Below are 22,320 nucleotides of genomic sequence, written 5' to 3'. Positions count from 1 at the left end.
ACAGCAATTATTGTACTGTCCTTTTAATTCTCAGAGTAAGGTAACTTAGTTGCTTAAGCTGGCAGTTTCTTGTAGCAGGCTTCTGTATTACCTTCCAGTCCAATTTTGTCATAAATGGTGATCAATAATGTGCCAATTTTTAACATAAACCTGGAGAGCCCTTAATAAACAGAATTTAGAGGAAATGCTTTGTTTCCTTAGAATTCTAGGTTTTAACCAGAAAACCAGTAAAAAACTTAGAACTTCTAATCACTTTTCCTTGACCCCCCAAAAAAATTCATGCAAAAGATGTCACCATTGGCCACTAATTCCTCCTAATCACTTTTACTTAACGTAAGTGGATCACCTGTTTATCCTGCCTACCCTGGACAGTCCTTTCCTGATACGCTGCTGCTAGATGTGATAAAATGCATGCTAAGAAACAGCAGTTTTAAGGTATTTTGTATTTGGGGTGCAAGCCATTGCTAAGGGAAGTTTGCTACTATGTAGGTCCATAACTGTAAACAGAAGACATACCTTTCCTAGAAACAGCATAAAATCCCCAACTGTGTTTATGGCAGCCACTCGCAAAGCATTTTCCACTAGAATAACAAAGGCATCTTTTGCTGAGGTGCAGAAGTTGGTGCTGTTGATAGCTGTGGCTGTATATGCATTCTGGGAAAAGGAGATTGAAGATTTACTCATGGAATGATCAGGTATTTTGAGGAGGGGGCAGGGAAGGAGAAGGGAAAGATACAGTTTCTGAATAAGTCACATAAGTCATAGGATGTTATTGAACAAACATTCCCTTGAGAGTTGTTGAATCAAGCAGGATGTACCAGTAGACAGAAGACGACTACATGAGGTAGAGAATTACTATTCTTTTCCTCTCTTGCTCATCATTTATGCATTAACAAGTTTATTCCAAAAAAACTAATTAAACAGAATTTGCAATTTCTCTGCAGGAGGAGGTGAGCAGTGGCATAACTACCACAATTAAGTAGTGAGCAAAAATATTCTGGAAATACAAAAGAGTTGGAGTCATGTAAGTCCACCAAAATAATTTCTAGATACTTCTCTAGACTGCATTCAAGATTAGCCAGGAAAATTTTCAAGGATTACACTAGGGTTTTTTTAAATGTTGCTTCAGATTTTATTTTCTATATTTCCACAAGCAAAACAATGAAAACTGTGAAAAAAAGATATTACAGAGATATTTATAGATGTACTTAACAGAAGCAGAACCACAGGCCAATAAAACCTCTTTTACAAAGGGGTCTGACCAGCCAGTGTGTCACAACTTGCAACTTTTATTCCACTTTGCAGATGATGACGACAATTTGATGTTATGTACAGCTGTTCATTTTGTGTACAAAAGTTTCACTCTCTTTTCATAGCAAACATATACTGAAACTCAGATGTACTTTGACAGAGTGAACATAAGGGGGAACATCTCCAACCGCTAAATAATTATTATAAAGTTATCATGCTCACAAAGTTTTTCACCTTTGCAATGTAAACAAAGACTAATGTAGTAATTTGCAGTGTAATTTCATTAATAGAGACGAGACTGAAGTACAGTCACTGAAGTTCAGTTCCTATCAAAGTATGATACATTATATGTCAGTCTCAGAATGCATTCTGGGAAAATATATATTATCAGCTGTGATATAAAACTTGGATTTTGAAAATCTTACCTGATTTAAGTACGTCAGGCACTTTTCTAGACACCAAAGGCAGCAGATGCAGGCTTTAAGCATACAGCGAGCACAAGCATTTTCCTAGGAAAGCACAGAATGTGGGAAAACAAAAAAACCAACAGATCTTAAGAAAATATTCCTTTGTGTTTCAGTAACCGATACTTAGCTTGTAACTCACAGTCCTTTAAAGACCAAACATTATGAGAATCATAGTATGGTTTGGGTTGGAAGGGATCTTGAAACATCACCTAGTTCCAATGCCCCTGCCATGGGCAAGGTAGACCAGGCTGCTCAAAACACCACCCAACCTGGCCTTGAACACTCCCAGGGATGGGGGCATCCTCAGCTTCTCTGGGCAATCTGTTCCAGTGCCTCACCACCCTCATAGTGAAGAATTTCTTCCTCGTATCTAATTATTCCAAAACAGACTTCAGCCTCCCATACAGATTAAATTAACGTGTAAATACATCAGGCCTTGAGTATCAGTAAGAAAATGGAATCTATTTCTCTTACTTTTCCTTTTAGTTGTGTATGAATATATATCAGAATCATTCGTGGTATCTTCACCAGTGTGATAATGAAAGACCCCTTTGCTACTGTTCCTAGGTGGTAACAAACAAGGCGATTAACAGATGCCAGAATAGGAGTAAATGGCAGATTCCTTTTCTCCCTGTTAGAAAAAGAATAAACTAGAATGATCAGTCTGTATGCAACATCATCTAGAAGCACCACATATTCTCAAGAAAACAACGTGCAAAAGGAATGTATTATCCTCATACTAGCCTTCAGGGCACACTGTTCAGTCCACACTGACATCCTGTGCAAGTCACAGCTTTGGCTCTGACGCAGTAATAGGAATAGGATAAGGACTCAGTAAGTCTTAAGGGTAGTTGTACTAGCAGTTGGCTGTATTACTGCTATCACCTATTAGCAATTGCTATAAAAGTACATTTGATGACATGCAATTCAAAACCTTCAAAAAAGTGAGAAACAACGCTAATACTTTTTTAGCTGGCATATTGATAAACTTGTGTTCCCCTTCTCTCCTGTTCTGTCAGTCTCTGTGGAGACTTTAGAGGACATTACTAATTTTAATTAAGTAAATTCTTTTCTCAGATGTTTAACATTTCTGATTGAGCAATTACTATACCCTCAAGGAACCAAGTACCTTAAAATAAGCTATTTTATTGCAGCATGGCTAGAATATTTTTGATCAGATGAATACTCTTTCAGAGTTTTGAACTTAATTTTCTTTTACTTAAAGTAAATTTTAAGCAATCTTAATTTCAGAAAAGTTTTAAATACAAGACTAAACCCCCAAAGCTAAGTTCACTATTTTGAAAGCAGTTTCATATCTCTGTAAAACAAAATTCTTGTTCTTGAAAGCTGGCAAAACCATTGTTTAACAATTAGTATTGCCTTCTTGAACAGGTAGCAGATACATGCAGAATAGTCAGTGTAAGGTATGCCCTGATACACAATTCAGTACACAAATAAAGCAATGAAATACGCAGGTTTAATATTCATAAATTTTGTAGTCACTTTTTATTTGTACATGAACTTGTCAGAATCTGTATGTCAATGATAAAGCTAACGCCACCTTAAGCAACCTAGTCTAAGAAAGATTAATGAAGCCCTGTAAATCATTTTAAGGTCACTGTTTTGCAATTAAAGTAATAATCAATTGCTTTCAATATTTTTTAATCTCTACCGAGCTTATCAGCATTAATTATTAGCATCACAGATGACCTTTTAGGTTTGCAAACCACCATCCATGAGCATACAATGTGCACAGGTTACAAGGCAAACAAGAATTCAAATCCTAAATATCAAGAATACCATTTGTAACCAGCAAACCAGATTATTTTAGGACATGACATGACTTAAGAAGAGTCAATACAATTCAACTTCTTTCCAGCTTCCAGGATGGAAGCAAGTATTCTCCCCAAAAGCTCTGTCCCTCATTATTTCTGCTAAATCCATTTCTAGGCTGCTCACAGTAGAGCTAAGTTGTTCATACCTTGTAAAATAGTATGTCACAACAGCCCCTGCTACTGTCATCTGCTGACAGGCTAGGATAAACTCGCTGATCCAGATGAGTCCCACTACATGATACCACCACATGTATTTCAAAGGACCCAGCATCCGAAATTCAACAAATCCTTCTTCATTTGGGACAGGACTACCTAGAAAGATATAAGGGTAAAAAAAGGTAATGGTGCTTCCATCAACTCAGAAAGAAGCCAGCATATGGTATTAGCAGTTCATAACCAGCTACAGCAGAATCCTTCTAGCTTCTACTAATAATTCTAAATGTCATGTTTAGGAAGACTGTAAGAAGATACAGCTTTTGAGACAATCAGCATAATGGCATTTGAAAAAAGCTCTTAAAAATATTCTGAGCATACACAAAATCCTGCAACACTTCTAATTTTTAGCCACATGGTGAAAATTTCCAAAATTAACCACCTCCAAGTAGCAAAAATTCTTACAGTTAAACATAACAGAAGCTTGTCTCAATCATCCTCAATTTCAGTCTGCTGTTCTGTTGATATTATTCATACGTTAAGAAACAATATTAAACTTCGTAGCTCCTTATATCTAGATGTTAACATCAACAATCGCTTTTGATTTCCTAATGGTAAGTCTTTGTGCATGTATTTCAACCATATTTGTAGCTTTAAAGGAACAGACATTTTACAAACATAAGGAGCAGCTTTAGAATTATAAATTTATTATTTCATACATTCAGAAATCCATTGACTGTCTAATGTGAATAGTGATATCATGTATTGAGACTGACAGCACATGTCAGAACCTTCCTCAGATAAGCTCTGTTTCAATGCATTAACTCACATTGAGATGTTCTCTGTCTTACACAATTATGTGAACGGCTGAGATTCAGAAAAATACTGAAAGTAACATGGATAAAATGCTTACCTCAAAAAACACTGTTTTGAATTAGCGTTGATAGCGCCTTCTCCACCTTCTTAGCTATGCTTTTATGCTTATATAAAAAATTAGTCTTCTCTTTTGAAGCAATTGAACTATTGAAATAATTTTGGTTTCAGTGAACAAGCTCTTCGTAAGTTTTGGTTTCAGTGAACAAGCTCTTCGTGAGTGTAGGCTTCTTCTCATACACAGATAATGTAAACTTTTTCACTTCTGGTTTGGATTGAAATGATCTGGCCCCATTTGCATAAAGATTTTTGTTTAACTGATACAAGTGAGGATACTGAGTGCATATAAAGCTACAAGCATAAAACAGTCTTTGCAGAATCAAGGCCAGTTGAAGAGTGCTGTCAGTAAAATACAGTATCAGACTAAATTCTGCTACAAATCTAGTCCCTATGCGGTGGTCTTTAACTCACAGACTAAAGCACAGGACTGAGACTTAACTCACTTTCAGAGGTGAACATTATATGAACATAGCACAGCATGTAATGAAAACTTGAAGTTTCAACAGTAGTGAGAACAAGAACACATGAATTCTATTACCTCCATCCCTCACCAAGAATTCAGGCTATGAAATAAAAAATACTGATCTTATATTATCCTGAAATAGCTGTGACCTGAAACGCTGTTACTTCCGGATCAGCAGAAAACAATAAATTTCAAATACTAAGGTTTTAATAATGAATGATGGTCTCCACTGCCTACTGCAAAATAGCACAGATCTCTCCCATTTTAAAAAGCAGTTGCTAGGTTTCTCTGCTGAAGTAACTAAGATTTGGACCTATAGGACTGACTAATTCTAGAAGCTCTTGTCAGACCCTGAACACAAACAAAACTCTCACCTTCCACGCTCTTCACAGCAGGTAGAAATTAGAGAGTACAGTGGCTGCTTTCAGAATGCGGTGTACTAATAGCAGAAAAATCTCCCTAATAAATCTGGAAAATGCTGGAATAATACTGGACGCCTAAGTTATGAACAACTGAAAACTACTTCAGTATATTTACATTAGGGTAGATGGTAATTGTGTGAAACAGTTCTTACATTACCATGTCTTCATCTGCGTGGATACTCACTACAATTACTTTATGAGATTAGCTGCAAGATTAGACTGGTTTTAACCTGTTTCTGTACAATTAGAGGGAATTATTTGAAAAACTGTTACATCAGCCTTATTAATGGAATCTTGTGGTCTGCAAAATACCAACTTGCATTAAACCAAAAAGCTGGCCTAAGGCACAAATTAACGTACTGGGATTGCAGACTCAAACACACTACTTCCCTGAAACAAATGTTCTGAAGTCACTGAAGCAGACAAGAACAGAAGCGTAACATGTGGGTTTTTTTCGAGAGGTTCCCACATGCTTTTTAACCAACTCTGCCTGAAACCAAACCAAAATAGAAGTGCAATTTATTTAGAATAAGCCTGGTAGCTGCTTACCTGTAGTACCAAGGAAAAGCAGGACTGTGATCCAGTATGTCCAGAAGAGGATAAGCACAAAGAATGTCCAAAACGGCTGGAAGACTAGCAGTGGCAGGTGAATGAAGACCTTGCCAGCCACATGGAACAAGGCAATGGTGAGAGCTACTCGTTTACGCATAATTAACATTATCAAGAACAAGATAACCTAGCGGGAGAAGTTTACAAATCACATTTCAGAGAACTGAAAACTAAGCAAGACATCATTTTGCACAGCTAGGATATTCAAAAACAGGAAATTAACACATGCTCTATCTATAAGACCACAAGACCAAAATGTAAAACCTGTATCAGCTTCCTCTGGTGATACATTATTTTCCAAATTATACTTTTGGGGAACTCTAATCTCATAATAATGTATCTGGAATCATCACCAGCCTCAGGCTGATGAAATTAGACCAGATTCTATCCTCAATTATATTTTACAAACCAGTGAAATCAGCGTGATGTAACAAAGAATACAATTTAACATTTGTATTTGAGCATGGTGTGGTGGTCTTGTGGCATAAGTTAGTCAAACATTGTCAATTTTTAGTAGTAAAGTCCGCTTCAAAATGAATAGCAAGGCCTAAAGAAGAGGAATTGGTTCAATAATCAGTTCACAATGATCCTTCTGTAAATGGAAAAAGTTTGGGAACAACCCATTTCAGAAGCAGGAATAGTCTAAGGACTTTCAAATAAACAGAAATTACAAAATATCTCTGAAACGAGAACCTAAGAAAAATCTCGTAAGTGAAATTGGATCAGAAGTCCAATATTCTACCTATTCTTGGAAGTCCCTGTGGACACTTTGCAGTAGAGGAAAGTAGCTGCAGGGTTAGGAACTCTCTCCTGACTCAAAACCAGATATTAGCAAACAATACCTGGAACTAAAAAAAACCCCAAGCATATGTATCACTGCAACAGAGCTTGCAATAGAAACAAATTCTTCAAAAATGTGTGCAATATAAACCTTTCAGCTGAATAAAAAAATAAGAGACCACCAGGAAGACACTAAGAAAATAATAGTCATTAACAAAGCATACCGTGAAGACTGTCGCTGAAATGGCATAGATCAGGAGAGCCTGAAGATTGTCTTTGGCTATTTGAGTCTCAACAGCACTGGCAGATACTCGTTGCTTAGCATAGAGCCACCACAGGACTCCTGTGCCACCTGTGTTTTAGAGAAAAAAAAAAAAAAAAAAGGATAAACGAAAAATGTTCCTTCTATATGATACAGTCACACTACCCAGTATGAAAGAAGCTATAATCAGTTTCTTCTTTTTAAGTCTAGTGTGGCAGAGAATACTCAAGGGCACTGATGCCCAAGCCAACAGGAACTTCATATGACAGACAAGTGCTTAGTTCTCCTCTGTTGCCCTCTTCTCAAGTGGATATACTCTTTCCACAGTATCACCCACTACAACCACTTTAGACAACTTGAAGCTCTCTGACCCTGTGTTTTAGGGTGAAGCGCATGAAATAACTGGTTTGTGGGGAGCCCTAAAAATGAAGATCACAGCTCCTATTATACAGGTAATAGAGGTACAAAATAAAAAATGAAGTTATACGGTAGGATGTATGTATATATGTGTATAATAAAGTTGTGAGTAAGAATTTAGTAGGAGGAACAGAGAGAGACTTTTGGATGAGGATGCAAAATAACAAGAGGAACAAAAGAAGGAGTCTCCACTCCTGAGAAGGCTAACTGAAAAGAGCAGAAACAGTCCTGATGCTGAAAACAGCACCTCAGGTTAATGGCACACAGCTACACCTGCATCAGACAATGTCTTTTGGGCACTGGAAAAAACATCAGTATAGTGGCCTCCTGTGCCTTTCAATGTGAGGTACTTTCCAAAATCCTACCCATAGGGCCAGAATATCATACTCCTATTCTAGCTACCTTTCCGAGGTAGAACTTTTCTTAAACACAAGACTCCAGCCCCTCAGGGAGATAACCTCTTCTCTCTGATAAATTTTTTTTTTCCTCTTTTGAGTATCCCTCTTGTTATTTCTGAATCAGCTGCATAAGCTTATCTGGAGATCACAAGTCTTTACTGAAGGTACTCTGTTCAGGTCTAAAATGGATGATGCTCTTTCAGGGTCTCCTAAACAAACAGTGAATAACAATAAGCAGTATGTCTCACAAATGATATGTTCTTATTCAGGCTGTGTAATGGATGCAATTTTTTAGAACATAACAACGGATGGCAATAAGACAAGTCATTCAACTCTTTAACTCAACATAGTTGCTCAGCTTGTAAAGAAAATGGAAAACATGGGGAAAAAATCAATTTTTTTCATTTTCTGTAGTCACAGATCATGAGATCAGTAAACAGAAAACCAAAATGATCCTGAAAAAAACAGATGGACTGCTGGTTTTTTTCCATAGTGCTTCATAATTTGATAGTATTCTATTTTTGTTCCTTCTATACGGTCATCTGCCCATATATTTTGGCTTAGTGTAGCAATGTATTTGGAAGAAAAGGGACACCTGGCCTACCAAAAGTCACTCTTGCTTTAGCAGCTTGATATAATTAAAAGCTTTATCTGCTCAGCAAGGCTGCAAAGTTGTGTGAGTAAGACACCTCAAACCAAGAAAACAGGATTATTTGGTAGTTAAGCAGGCAGAAAAACAGGAGCTGAGCTGGGAACTGATGACTGCAAGCATGTCCATTTTAATGATGAGACTAACCACTTGTATGCTCTTAACCAATTAGTATCTGTATAGCAGCATGTGAATAGTGTATGTAACCAACAGAATTAAAGTGTGACATGTGTATGAATATTAAAATTGTATATAAGCTTGCAGACACTTAAGTAAAGTGGCTTCAACTAGGATCATATTGATAGGTCGTTGAGTCTGTGATTTTGCTCCTGCAGCTTAGCTACTGAGTAACAATAACAGAAAAATTTAGTTTTACGAATGTAAAAAGATAACATGATGAAGTAAGGGTATTTTCACCCAAGCTGCATCATTTTGGATGGGACATTCTTTGGCCATTCCCAAGATGGCATGGCTGGCTGCATTTCACACATGACCTAGGTCATGCAGGACTTTGAGTCATGTGGAAATACAAGGACTTAATTAGAAATGCTAGAAAAGCACCTTTGCTTCCCCTCCTCAAGAACAGGTCTTAAATACACCCACAGAGCTACTTGGAGAGCTGAAGGGGCTGACTAACATGTCAGGGTCATACAGACACATCTACATCCTGAGGTCCCCTGGAGCTGCATAACCAGCAATTTACCATTTGATTCCTGCATGCTCAAGTATGCCAGATTCTGCCAGAGTCGGACATGCCTGGAAGGCAGCTTAAGAAATAGGCAAGTTTTAAGGTTGTGCTACAAGTGCTGTGAAGGATATCCCTTCTTGCCTACATGGGCTCTAGTGAGCTAGGCTGACAGGAAGCTGACCAGACGAGCAGAGCATGCAGCAAATCTCAGAGGAGCAACATACACTCCGGGAGAGGACCGCAATTACAAAGGTGGCATTTTTGATGTTATGTTTTGCAAGGGACTCAAAGGAAAGCTGAAAGGAAACGCATGGTCCATGATCTGCGCAGGATGTAGCTGGCATGAGGACATGGAGCCAAAGATTAGAACTGGGCTCTCAAAAACTGGGAAACAAACAAGACTTACCAAGTGATCCCAGAATGACAAGAATTGTTAAAATCCAGACAAGTACTCTTGAAATGTACCTGATTATAACCATCAAAATCATGGACAACACTGGAAAAGAAGACAAATAAAATAAGCAGAGCAATTATTTCAATTAGAAATAGTCTTCCTAATTTTCCACTGCACTGAGATAGCTGCCTTCCAACAGAATTTTTAAACATGAGATTTCTTTTCTGAGGCTTATGAACTCACTGCACAGACAGTTAAGGAAATTAGCCACCTCTATGTTTCTGCTTTGATACTGTTGATTAAAACAAAAGGAGCATAAATACATTTACATGGTACATTAAATACAAGACATAATGCATACATACAGACAGAGATGTATTTAGACAATGACAAAACAGACAGCAAGACATGATAGTACTCCAAGTCTGGTAACGTGAGCACACTTCCTGAGGAACAGGGCAGAATTCGCACTCAAATACACTTGTCAGACAAGTGCAGATAATGTGACACCTGTGTATTCCAAAAAGTCATGCCAGTAAAAAGTAAAACAACTATGACTATTTTCAACGTTCACAGCAAGTTCTTTAACAAGCTGTGTTCATACAGTTCGACTGTCAGGAACCGCATGTTAAAAAGTCCTCTACAATCTCAGCCAATTAAGATTTAATGAGCGGTATGTTTAAGTACAGGCACATATTTTTGCATATACATATCATGTACATCATGAAAGCCACTGGAACCTGGCTTTCTGAATCACAGTGTCTTACCCACTGTTTAAAAATAAATGAAATTTGTTTTACAAAGGTATGAAAAATATTTTTTAAATTAACTGTATCTAAAGCTCTACTAACTTCTGACTAACTAAACAGTAGCACTGCTAATCAGCCACTTGTTCAGATTTGGAACAGTATCTACCGTTATTATCAAATACTGCAGCTGTCAAGATAGAAGACTAAACAGCTTTCCAGTTATAATTGAAAAGATACTCAATGGCCTTGTGTGGTTGTTTTGTAGTTTTTTTTAATGGTATCTAGTATCTTCTTTTTTTAATTTTTTTTATACACAAAGGCAGATAGAAAACAACTTCTTTATCAGGCACAGCTTTGCAGTATTTATTTCTAAACCACACATGGCTCATTTACATGGCTAGTATCTGGGGCCTCCAATTTCAGGATTTCAGATTTCATACTTGGTAGGAGTAAAACAGACTCATTAGGAAAGTAATTTCTGTGAGTGAGTAGTATTCCACCTTAAGTCAGAAGACTTTGTTAAAACAGCATTTCAGTCTAGTGATATGTGTCACTCTAGACCAGGGGTCCTCACACTTTTTAACCAGGGGCCGGCGCGGATGCAGTGTCAGGCAGCCATCTGCGGCTGCTTGGTTTCCCCCCCAACCCCTGGCGGGGGGTCCGTAAATACTGGGGGCCGGACTGAGGACCCTGGGGGGCCGTATCCAGCCCGCAGGCCGTAGTTTGAGGACCCCTGCTCTACAGGCTAGAGGCATCTCACAACTGTAGAAACAATTCAGCACCTCTATACTGCTGTGAATTTCCAGCTCTTTAGGCAAGTCTGAGATTTTCAAAGACATGAAGTTTTTCATTGCAGGGGAAGAGGAAGAAGCAGGTAACATACAATACAACAAATGGGCACCTAAGTTTCTCATTTTCCCTCTGAAAGTTCTCATACCCCTGCACAAATACGTTACATGAAACAAACTAAAACACCTACATTCTGGACGAGTGTGCATTTCTCACCCTGTCCTTTTTATTTGGAAAGGGTTTATGTGAACCTCAGTTGGCAGAAGATTAGTATTAGAAATGGGAAAAGGGGGATATTGTAACAAAAATCAGGAGAATCGGGAGGCTCTGTTAAGTACACAAAAAACAATGTTGGCTAATCAACATCCACACATCTCATAATCAGTGGAAGAGGAGAAAAAACAGGAAAGCATATGTATATTGCTTCTGAGTAAGTTACCCAGCTGTCAAATAAAATTTAAAAAAAGCATTCTGAACCATTTTCTAAGGGCTCATTGCTATCATACAAATTTTTTGCTCATATTGTGGTTAGAGGGTGTTAAACAATCTCCTAATGCAGTACTAAGAAATAGCTAGTAATGAGAAAAACAATTACCTAGTGATAACAAGCAAAGTCCCATTATAATCTCTTTGCTGGTCATAACTCCACTAATCAGCCTGTGTAAGACACTACTGTCACTGACAAAGGTGATCAGGGCCTCTGCAAACTTGGCATAGCAGGAAATGTTCACAGGAGCACAGCGATGGAAGAATGGAATAGGTGCACTGGTGACACAAGAAAAAAAATCAGAAAAAAAAATTACTCCTACTTAATATAAATGCCACATAAACACACAAATGAAAGGTGAATAGATGCAACCATTCCACCCTCATAACATCATAACCAGAAACCATGTGTTGAATGCACAAGTGCTGCTGGAATGAGAATGATCATAATGGGAAGTGATGCAATTCTTACAAGTATTCAACCCTGTGAGACTGGATTGCACAGTCCAATAGGAAATTATCACCCTCCCACTCTTAAATGGCAAGGCTCTGAAAATACATGTTCCTATTTCCACTTAAGCATCTCTCATTCAAGCGTCAGGTGAAACAGTGCCTTTCACTCATGCTGGAATGGTATACTGGTCCATATTTGCAGCAAAACAAATCACAGAATGACAATACTCTTCTGGCAAGCATACATTTTAAGCTAAAAGACATAAGCACTGACTACTACTGCCAAGCAAAACCAATGTATTTATTCTTAAGTCTTTCCCCATACTAAACTTGCTACTGTATTGAGGATTACAATCACAATGTTTACTTTAATTAACTTTGTTAAAATTATGCACTACATTCTTCCCAAAAGATGCAAAGATACCTCTAATGTTTCATTATTCCTGAACTGTTTTGGAAGCATCCTCCCCCAGAATACTGGCATTGTGTATTAAACTTTGCAAAATACTCAGCAGAACCTGTTATCAAGTTCATCAGAAGATACAAGAGAGAAAAAATTTCACTTTAAAAGTGGGCAATTTTGTTTTCCAAATGTTTCCCATTAAGTAGTTGCCTTTCTTGCTTATAAACTGTCAGATCTCAAAGTGGCCTATTACATCTTTTTGATCAATCTTCCCAATTACACTTCAGACATATGTCGCATAATTACATACTCCTTCCTGTAACTGGATCCAATGAAAGAAATGTCTTTCGTATTAAGTCAGGTTTTTTTTCTAACCTCTCTATTTGCTTTACCCTGTCCAATCTTCCTTACTTAAAGATTCCAGTGGACTGTAGCAGCAATACACATAATCTTTTGCAGTTTGCCCATTTCAGCAATGACCTATGAACAGCAATTTTCTGTACTCAGTAACTATTTGTTAAGGCCACGCCTTTCCAGAATTTTGTCATTTTAAACATGGAGTGAGTAAACCAGCTGCCTTAAGCACATTCTTTCTGCGCATTGTTTTTTTGGAAAAAAAAGACAACATGCTGAGAAGCATTAGTATGTAATTATTCTGTACAGAATTCAGGAGAAATTATGATCACCTGCCATACCTAGGTAATTAGTCCTAGGTGTTTGTTTGAAGTGACTGATCATTGTAAATTATATGGTTTTAAACTTACTGTGCTGAATAGCTAAATGCATTTGGAGATGCTCATATTGATGGTCTACTTTTGGGTAGTAATGAAGACAGCAGTTAGGCACAGCAAAGTAACCGTGAATTAGTCACAGTTGTTAAAAAAACCAAGTTAAACTCGTAACGATGGCTGCCCTATTTAAAAGATGGCCCGGGTATCCTTTCAGCCTCTTACAACATAGCCTATTTTGGAACACGCAGCATACTGCGGTTCACTGTACGCAGTAATACTGGAAAAAATTGAAATTTGAGAGGTTTATTTAATTGTTAACTGCTCCAACTTTGCAGAAAGCCTAGGGAGTTTATTAGTTGCCAATACCAGTAGCAAAGACCAAATTTTCAGCTGGGAGTAGGCAAAGGACTGTCATTCCTGCACTGAAATACAGAAATAGCCATTTTGAAAAGTGGAACTAATGGGATTAAAATACTGTGCCAAAATACATCCCAACAGAGGAAAACATGCTTTTTGCATACTAGAGTTTATACTACTCATCTGACGTCCCTTAATCTATACCAATTTCACTACACATTTAAGTTATCTATTTTCATGTGTAGTAGTTAATTTCTAGCTTGTTGTAATTAATAAAAAAATGAGGTTATTGGTTCCTACAAGGTTTCTTGAGTAAATGGGACTCCTGAGAATGCACTTTTTGAGATCCACTGCTGTTTCTGTGGTTCTGACTGAACAACTATGCGAGGTGTCTTGTTCAATAAAAAAAATGCAATAATGGATCTACTCTGTGACCTGTGCTATTTTATATGGCCTCTTGATTATAACTTGGTATATTACATACTGAAATGGAATTACAAATTTCTGAGAATCATGAAGAAGAGTGAATAAAGTTCAAGCCAGCAGATGGCAGTGTTAAAAACGTAGATAATGTAATATTCAAATGAAATTTAGAGACCCATCTGATTGTTCAAGTACTAGTTTTCAGAGGAAAGCTTTTTTCCTCTCACTGCTACACCTGGACACATACAGCAACCCGTGTCTGAGGAGCCTGGTTGGAATGCCACTGCTGGCAGCTCTTTATAACCTCTACAGGGCAGCCCCTTGGCACAGCTCGGCACAGCTAAACACCGCAGGGAAAAGGCAGACAGGTTTTCATCTAGGACATGCTAACAGCAAAGTTATGCTTTACTGAGGCTGAGGTATGCTAGGCATGGTTTCTGGAAGAAAAGTGTACCACTGGCTGCATTGCCAGGCTGCACTGCTAAGTCAAAGCTGGACAGAATGCCTTGAAGCTGGAGAATCAAGAGTCAATTGAGAATTGGAACCTCAATTGGAAGGTGTGAAGAAGCCCGGTCATCCAACAGAAAACATCAAGGGACAGTCCTCACAGAATACGTTACCTCCATCTGATGGGAATCAGATGGCTGATACCTCTTGACAGATCATATCTGAGAACAGGAGTGTTAAGTTCTCCCTGAATGCCCCAGCCTACAGGGCACTGGGTTTTCATTTGTCTCCAGAGGATTTCATTTCCCCTCCAAATTACAATAATTAGCTCAAATAATTTAACTATAAAAATCTGAAAACCAGAGTGGTTTATAGATGCAATGCTGGCCTTTTTTGCCTTAGGCATTAAGTTCAGACTCTTAGATCTCAAAAATATTCAAACACATTTTATGTTGTATTTATACCAAATAAAAAAGTGGAAATAGCTCACCTACACAATAGCTTTTCAAAAATAACGAGGTAGTTTTTGTGAGGGATCTACACAGTGTCATTAGAGCTCTGACATATTGTTCTATCCTTTTCTTTTCTTATTAAGCTGTATTTATTCAGACTGAATGACATGGGAGCACACAGTGAGAAAAGTCAATATAATTCTGGCAAAAATTAAGACTGTCAAGCCTTTTCAGTACGCAAGCTGGCACTGAAATTTTCATTTGTTTTTGTACTACAGCTGTAACAGCTGGTTAACTGCACAGAATATTAATCTGCAGTAGGGAAAAGTAAAAAAAAAGTTAATATTCTAGCTGCTACTTATTGTCACTACAATAATTCACTGGAGAGACTACCATGCAAACAAGAAAAACTTAAAATCAGAGTTTTAGAACTGATATAATTTAATACATTTAATAAAAACGTAACAGAAAACTGTGCATTGGAGAAGTCTATGCAGTTACCACCCACTACTGAATATGTTTGAGAAGCTAAACTGAGAAGAGAGAATGTGATTCTTCTTGAGCGAGTGGAATTACTGAGAGAAGGGTGTGCACCACAGCAAACACATCACTTTTCTCAGCCATGCTCATCTCCAGTTCTAGCCAGCACAGCTAGCAAGAGTTTCTGGAGCTAAGAACTTTTCTATCCTACTTCACAAAAAGCAGTCTAATATAATATTTTAAACAATAAACCCCAAATCAATCTGTTTATAAAACAAGAGCCCTCTTTTTGGTACTTGCCCACCCTCATATTAGCCATTTGGGAACTGAAAGAATAAAAAATGAAGCAATTTGCTAAATCTGACTGGCTAAAGTAAGGTGTAAGAAGTGAACACTGCAGAGAGCTGCATGTCAGTATATCCCTTTTCCTCCCAAAGATCTAAAGTGCTCCATAATAGTGTCTGATCTGCATTACTGATATATTGCTGAAGGCAATAAACCAGCTGATACTCAGCACAGTGTCAGTTACATGAAGCAGAAGAGAACTTGAAGGTACCAGCTCAATAGTCTGAGTAACACATGCATGGATAGTTTGGATTTTTCTTTAAGAGTTGCTTTCAGAGTCTTTTAAAAACATGTGGCAATAATACACTAAAACATCCAGTTGTAAGACAGAATAAATCTGTGCTGCATATTTTCTACAGAACTGTCACAAACAAATCTCTGCTCCCTCTACCCCCAGTCAGGCAAGATGTTAATATTACCTCTCTGGAACAGGATATTTAGGACATAACTTGGCAGCCCTTGGGTCTGTAGTGTATTCTGATGGCAGTAGTTCATAGCTACACAGAGTGGATCCTGTTGAAAGGAAAAAAAAAAGAAAAGACTGATGGGGAAAAAATAAAAACCAAATATTCTTATTCTTTGCAAAAAGCGTTAAAATTGATACACATCCTGATTCTGCAGCTCTGCATGTTATTACCACAAAGTTATGCTACAGTTCCTCCTATAACAGAACAGTGAATCAAGCCAAACATAGGCTTCAGTGCAACAGAATGACACTCCATCTAGCTTTGGGTCTTCCAACATTTGTGTATTCCAGCAGAAATGGCTAATTCATAATGCAGTGTAAAAAAGAACACAAAGCACTTTGAAGTCATCCTCCCCTGCCACTTCACCACACTTTTTTCTCCATTATTTTTAGTGCATGAATATTGCGTAAGACAACATTCATTACAGAAACGTTCAAGTGTTTTTTTAGGGATTTTTTTCTGTGTTTTCAAAATACAAATGTTCTATAGACTTCAGAGGGAGAAACAAAGGAACCAAACTGCTGAAGCTAGAAAGTTGGCTGAAAAATAACACAAGCTCTGCATTAGATGTCCAAAACTTCTAACAAAGCTAACTCTCTGCATAAACAAATTGGCAACACAATAAAGATCAAGTTGCCTACAACAAAATTAAAATATAATTTAAGGTTTCCTTAGTACCTGACACTTGCTTAATGGAAGTATGTTACCTAGACAGATATCCTTCCATTTGTCTATAATCAAGATACTGAACATCTGAGCCAATGCTTCTAGAAATACAGCAACGGCCAAATCAGATTGGCGCAGGGATCCCTCAGAAACTGGAGGAAGAGGTAAGAAAGCCTCCAACAGTATAAGCTGCCTACCCAAAGACGAGTTTCTTCCCAAGCTTGTTTGCTATCAGATTGCTTACTCCCCAGCACAAGGGCGCTGGATATACAGCTTTTCACGTCCTTTTTTCCTATATAATAAACTAAGGACATCTCGATCATCCCTATAAATATTCAATTATTTCCATTATGGAAGTCTCCTCTCCAGAAATACTTAATCAGAAAGAGTTCTATAAAGCGCATCCAGATAACACATACACACTTTTACCCAAATTAAACCAAGACTTTTGATAGACAGCTTTATCTTTGCCTGTGTGACATCAAACAGAAGTATTATTTGTAGATACTGTAGAATATTATTTGCAGAAATCTTGTTTACCATTGCCACATTGCTACCTCTATGAAGAGACATCTTCTATTTACAGACTGAAAGAGAAGACAAAGAGCAGCTGAGCAGGCTATCCCATGCAGTCTCTGGAACACTACTTAAATACCACTTCTACGAATTAGTTTTTTGGGGCCAGGTCCAAAACACCAAATACACCATTGAAGAAAGTTAGATTTCCTGCAAAGAGAAGATATCAGGTAAAATATCTAAACTTCATTTTCAATTATACTGTTTATATGAATCCTTATGCCTCTAATTGCTTATGTGGAAAACATTGTACCAGATAAACAGACATCAGACGAAACCACCTTCCTTACATTGCAGTTGAAGACACAGTGTCTAAACGTAAATATTACTATTTTTGGACAAAAGGCTCTATAGTGCCACAAAATTTTTTAATCTGTTCTTATAGATACAAAAACTTCTGGATCAAGCACATTTACAAATAACGCCAGAATTTGATGGAGGGGCAGCAGTAGAGATACGTCCATGTTTATCTTAAAAACAGAAGGAAAAAGAAGATTGCAGATATTCACATTTATTTTGCTTTGAATATAGGCTTAAAGCTAAGTTATAAAGATGGTAAATAGCCAGCTGAACATGAGCCAGCAGTGTGCCCAGATGGCCAAGGCAGCCAATAGCATCCTGGCTTGTATCCAAAATAGTGTGGCCAGCAGGGCTAGGGAAATTATCGTCCCCCTATACTCGGCACTGGTGAGGCCACACTGTGAACACTGGTTTTGCACAACAGACATTATAGTGCTAGAGTGTGTCCAGAGAAGGGCAACGAAGCTGATGAAGGGTCTAGAGAACAAGTCTTATGAGGATCAGCTGAGGGAACTGGGGTTGTTTAGTCTGGAGAGGAGGAGACTCAGGGAGGACCTTACTGCTCTATACAACTACCTGAGAGGAGGCTGTAGCAAGGTGGGTGTCGGTCTCTTCTCCCAAGTAACAAGCAACAGGACAAGAGGAAATGGCCTCAAATTGTGCTGGGAACGTTTAAGTTGGATATTAGGAAAAATGTCTTCACCAGAAGGGTTGTCAAGCATTGGAAGAGGCTGCCAGGGAAGTGTTTGAGTCACCATCCCTGGAGGCATTTAAGACATGTAGATGCGGTGCTTAGGGCCATGGTTTAACGGTGGACTTGGCAGTATTAGGTTTATGGTTGGAGTCAGTGATCTTAAAGGTCTTCTCCAACCTAAATTATGCTATGAGTCTATTCTATGACTCTATGATGAAAACAAGAAGTTCTATAGGAAGAAGTGTGTGGGGGGGGGCTGTATGTGGATAACTGAATTCAGATTCATGACAGAGAATGTTTGGTGCCAGCTTGGTCATTTTGCACTACCAGTGTAGAACTACATTATAATTACCTTATGCAGAGGCCCCCACACCTAAATAAGCTTATGGGGCACGGGTGATCTGTGGATGCCCATGTTCCCTTGTGACTTCTAGCAGTTTGCACAGAAGAGAAAATGGGTATACAACTTACTATGGCCAGGGAAGAAGGTTCCAGGCTCTTTGCACAAATGTGTATCTGAAGACCTTCTGTTTGGATCACAAATGTAAGCCAAGCAGAAACCAAATCCCAGATCATAAGCCATTCAAGCAGGACTTGTAGACTAAGGTAACCCAACAAACCCCTGGCTGTGGAGGAAACCGGAGACATCTTGCCAGGTCCCTCTGAAACCAAATGGCATGTTCCCTCCTGTCATGCAATGGAGCAGTGGACGGCTCTGGCTGCCACTATTATCTCTTGCCTTGGAACTGCTCTCGGAGCTCCTTTGGATCTCTTCCCTTCAGCTACATACCTCACATAGTGTGCTGCTTTAAACTCCCAGCCAAGCAGAAAAATACTTTCATGGAGCTTGACAGACAAGGGACATAGCCACCCTGCATCTAATGGAGCTACCAGCCCAATAGCTGCAATAATGCCCATGAGATTTATTTGTCTTTTTGTCCTACATAATAAAGCAGAATAAGTTTTTACTATTCCCATATATCTTTCTTCCTTTGAAAACCTTCCAACTTCTCTAATATTGCATAGGAGTACTAGAACCCAAATGTGAGCTGAAGTAATGTATAACTTTACATCAGACTTAAACCAATTTCTTAACAAAAGAGTCCCTGTGCATCAATAAATAAAAGTTTTAATTTTGTAAGGTAAGAGTCTGAATAATGGACTGCATTCCTAAACCTTCCACCCCATATCAGTTATTCTGGGTTAGTAGAGACTGTCTTAGCACAGCCAGCCTTATTATTGCTGTTTGAGTTTCCAAGGTCTGCAAAAGTTTAAAGAAGAATTCAAATAATCTACTGTGCTGAGACAAGTACCAAAGACACTACTATCATTCCTAAATTATTATAACTTGTAAATGTTTCAAAAATATTATGGGTAGAATTCAGAGAACAAACTAAAAAAATCATTGAAGTAATACATCCTCTGCTTCCTACAGCAATGCATGTATTTCTTCTGCAGAAATCATTAGGCAAACAACACTAACTGTCCTACAGGGACTGTATTTGAGATCCCAACATGTTGTAACCTTAAAGAAAAATACTTCTGAACTACGTGGAGCAACAGGTGCCAGGCTACTGGTGAGCACACAAGAGTTTACCGATCCCACAGTGCTGTATTTGGTGCTTTCACCTACAAAGTGGTATCCTGGAGACTCTACACAGTTCTGTTCCATGGTTTTATTTCCATTAATAAAAGTTGCTCCAGCCACTGCAATAATCTGGAGCCATGACTGGAGCAAAGTATTTCCAAAGACAAACTTTCAACTTTAACCTAGCTGTAGGAACGACAGCCACTACTTCCTTTAAAAGCCTTCTTTCTGTTTTGGCTAGACTTAGATTAGTAAAAAGCTGAACAGCTGCTACCTCTGGATTCCTAAGAAGAGCTACAGTTAGCACAAATGATATAAAGATGCTGTAGAAAGCCAGGACAAAGGTGGGGAACTAAATCTTAGTTCAAAGATTCTTTCCAACTGAGCAGGCAAATTATTAAAGGTCTTGCATGCTCCGAGGACACAGTACACAAAACAACAAGACACAGCCCCTCCTTTCCATAGCAGTGCCCGTAACAGACAGTTCCATACTAACCTAAGGTGGTTAGATAAAACTACACTTAGAGACCAGAGCTCCAGTACAGCTTTTCTTCCTGTACTTGCTGTGTTCTAAACAAACATACAAAACTCCTGCTACATCAGCCTCACTATCAATATCAAAATTTTCAGCTTGAGAAATGGCAAGACTTCCTAAGTCAACCGCTAAGACGACTAGCCCACAGAGAAACCACTGACATTAACGCTGCCTGAATGGTAGTGGTGGAAAGAACACCAGGGGCTCTGCTTCCCATTCTGAGCTGCTCAGTGGTGCCTACTCATCTATCAACACTGTTTGAAGGAACTAAAGCAAGGACTTTCAGATACAAAAAAATGGACTCATATTCAGAGTAAAGGATTTCAGCAGAAAAATACAGAACTGTGCAGAGATAACCTGGGGTATCTTCAGTACCAGGAGCAGTACAGTCACCTTAGGAACTTACGAATATGTTCTGCTTAAGTTAGGCACAGCTCCAAGCAGCTCTACATTCCTCCTTTTAGAGGCATGTGGCAAAACACAGACTGAGAGACTAGAAACCGCAGTTTTGATAAGGTGATTTATATGAACCTCCATGTATGTTCTTACCATTTGGGGCCTGATTGACAGTATGTATATGCACATATGTGACATAACTGACTTCTAAAAGACCGTATGATGAAGCAGAAATTATAGTTTTAAAAACTCTACATCTTACTCCATTTTAAGCATTCTCTCTCGTTCTCAAGCAACATCCTGTTAACTCCACCAGTAACATGAGTCCTTTAACACAGGAGTCAAACTCCAGGTAAATACAGAGACAGAAACGTGCAGAAATGTTAGCAGGATTGAGACTGTTTAAATCACAGCTACTGGCCTCTGTACTTCTAGCCCAATGCTAATTACTCTTGGGTTTTGGGTGTTCTATGACCAAGTGTCACCAACTAAAACACAGCTAGTATTGTGAGTACATGAGACTCAGACAATTATACTTGACCAACCCATGCAATACAAGCTAATGTATTGACAGGTGGATATTGACAGAGCTGGAATTCACTGGTATTCAGGAAGGACAAGGCTCCCAGACTCTAATAAGGACGAAATACTTAACACTCTTCTCCTGTTCTGACTCCAGAGCTTGCCTCAAATCTATCAAACTATCAGCTCTGAACTGTTAATCTCAACCGTATTACCAGTCTGGAGTGTCACACAATGAGAGAACTTGGTACGCTACCAATAACTGCATATTATCCTAGCATACTATGGACTAACAACATGGCATAGAAAAGTGGAAGCGTAAAACACTGCCTTTATGTATCTGTAGGGAATTGTGCCGCAAATTCCACAGCTCAAACCCACAGAACAGGTAGGATGCCAAGCACTACTTCCAGAGAAGATGGTACGTTACTATCTATTGCTGACTTCTGCCAGTAACAGAACGATGTTGCATGACATCAGAATTAGACCAAGGACTAATAACAAGACCTTCTCTTCGCAAACTCCTGCCAAGTGGAAAAAGGTTCAGGCCATCATGAAAGGAAGTAACACCGATGCTGACCAGACTTCCTTCATTCTTTGTCTGTACATCTGACAACTGTAATTATACCCTGTCTACAAAAACAGGAAGTAATTCTACTCAGAGCACAAGCACTAAGTTTACATAAAGTTCAGTATATATTGTATAAATATTATTTAAATTTATTTAAATTATTAAATAA

At 38.4% G+C, this 22,320-nt stretch overlaps 1 protein-coding gene across 2 annotated transcripts in view; it reads right to left on the bottom strand.

Moving 5' to 3' along the window:
• SLC44A1 (solute carrier family 44 member 1) overlaps nt 1-22,320 on the bottom strand; it is a 63,859-nt gene that overhangs the window by 5,419 nt on the left and 36,120 nt on the right. For both annotated transcript variants that reach the window (XM_056324906.1, XM_056324907.1), the window contains exons 5-13: nt 16,256-16,349; nt 11,855-12,024; nt 9,734-9,823; nt 7,138-7,265; nt 6,074-6,260; nt 3,700-3,865; nt 2,193-2,349; nt 1,677-1,760; nt 517-654 (exon numbers count right to left, since the gene is read on the bottom strand). In XM_056324906.1, the coding sequence (XP_056180881.1) occupies nt 517-654; nt 1,677-1,760; nt 2,193-2,349; nt 3,700-3,865; nt 6,074-6,260; nt 7,138-7,265; nt 9,734-9,823; nt 11,855-12,024; nt 16,256-16,349 (1,214 nt within the window). The remainder of the gene's footprint in view (nt 1-516; nt 655-1,676; nt 1,761-2,192; nt 2,350-3,699; nt 3,866-6,073; nt 6,261-7,137; nt 7,266-9,733; nt 9,824-11,854; nt 12,025-16,255; nt 16,350-22,320) is intronic.

Source organism: Falco biarmicus, chromosome Z, assembly GCF_023638135.1.
Source record: "Falco biarmicus isolate bFalBia1 chromosome Z, bFalBia1.pri, whole genome shotgun sequence".
Taxonomy (NCBI): domain Eukaryota; kingdom Metazoa; phylum Chordata; class Aves; order Falconiformes; family Falconidae; genus Falco; species Falco biarmicus.
The sequence above is the reverse complement of the archived record's forward strand: the minus strand, read 5'-3'. Positions and strand labels throughout refer to the sequence as shown.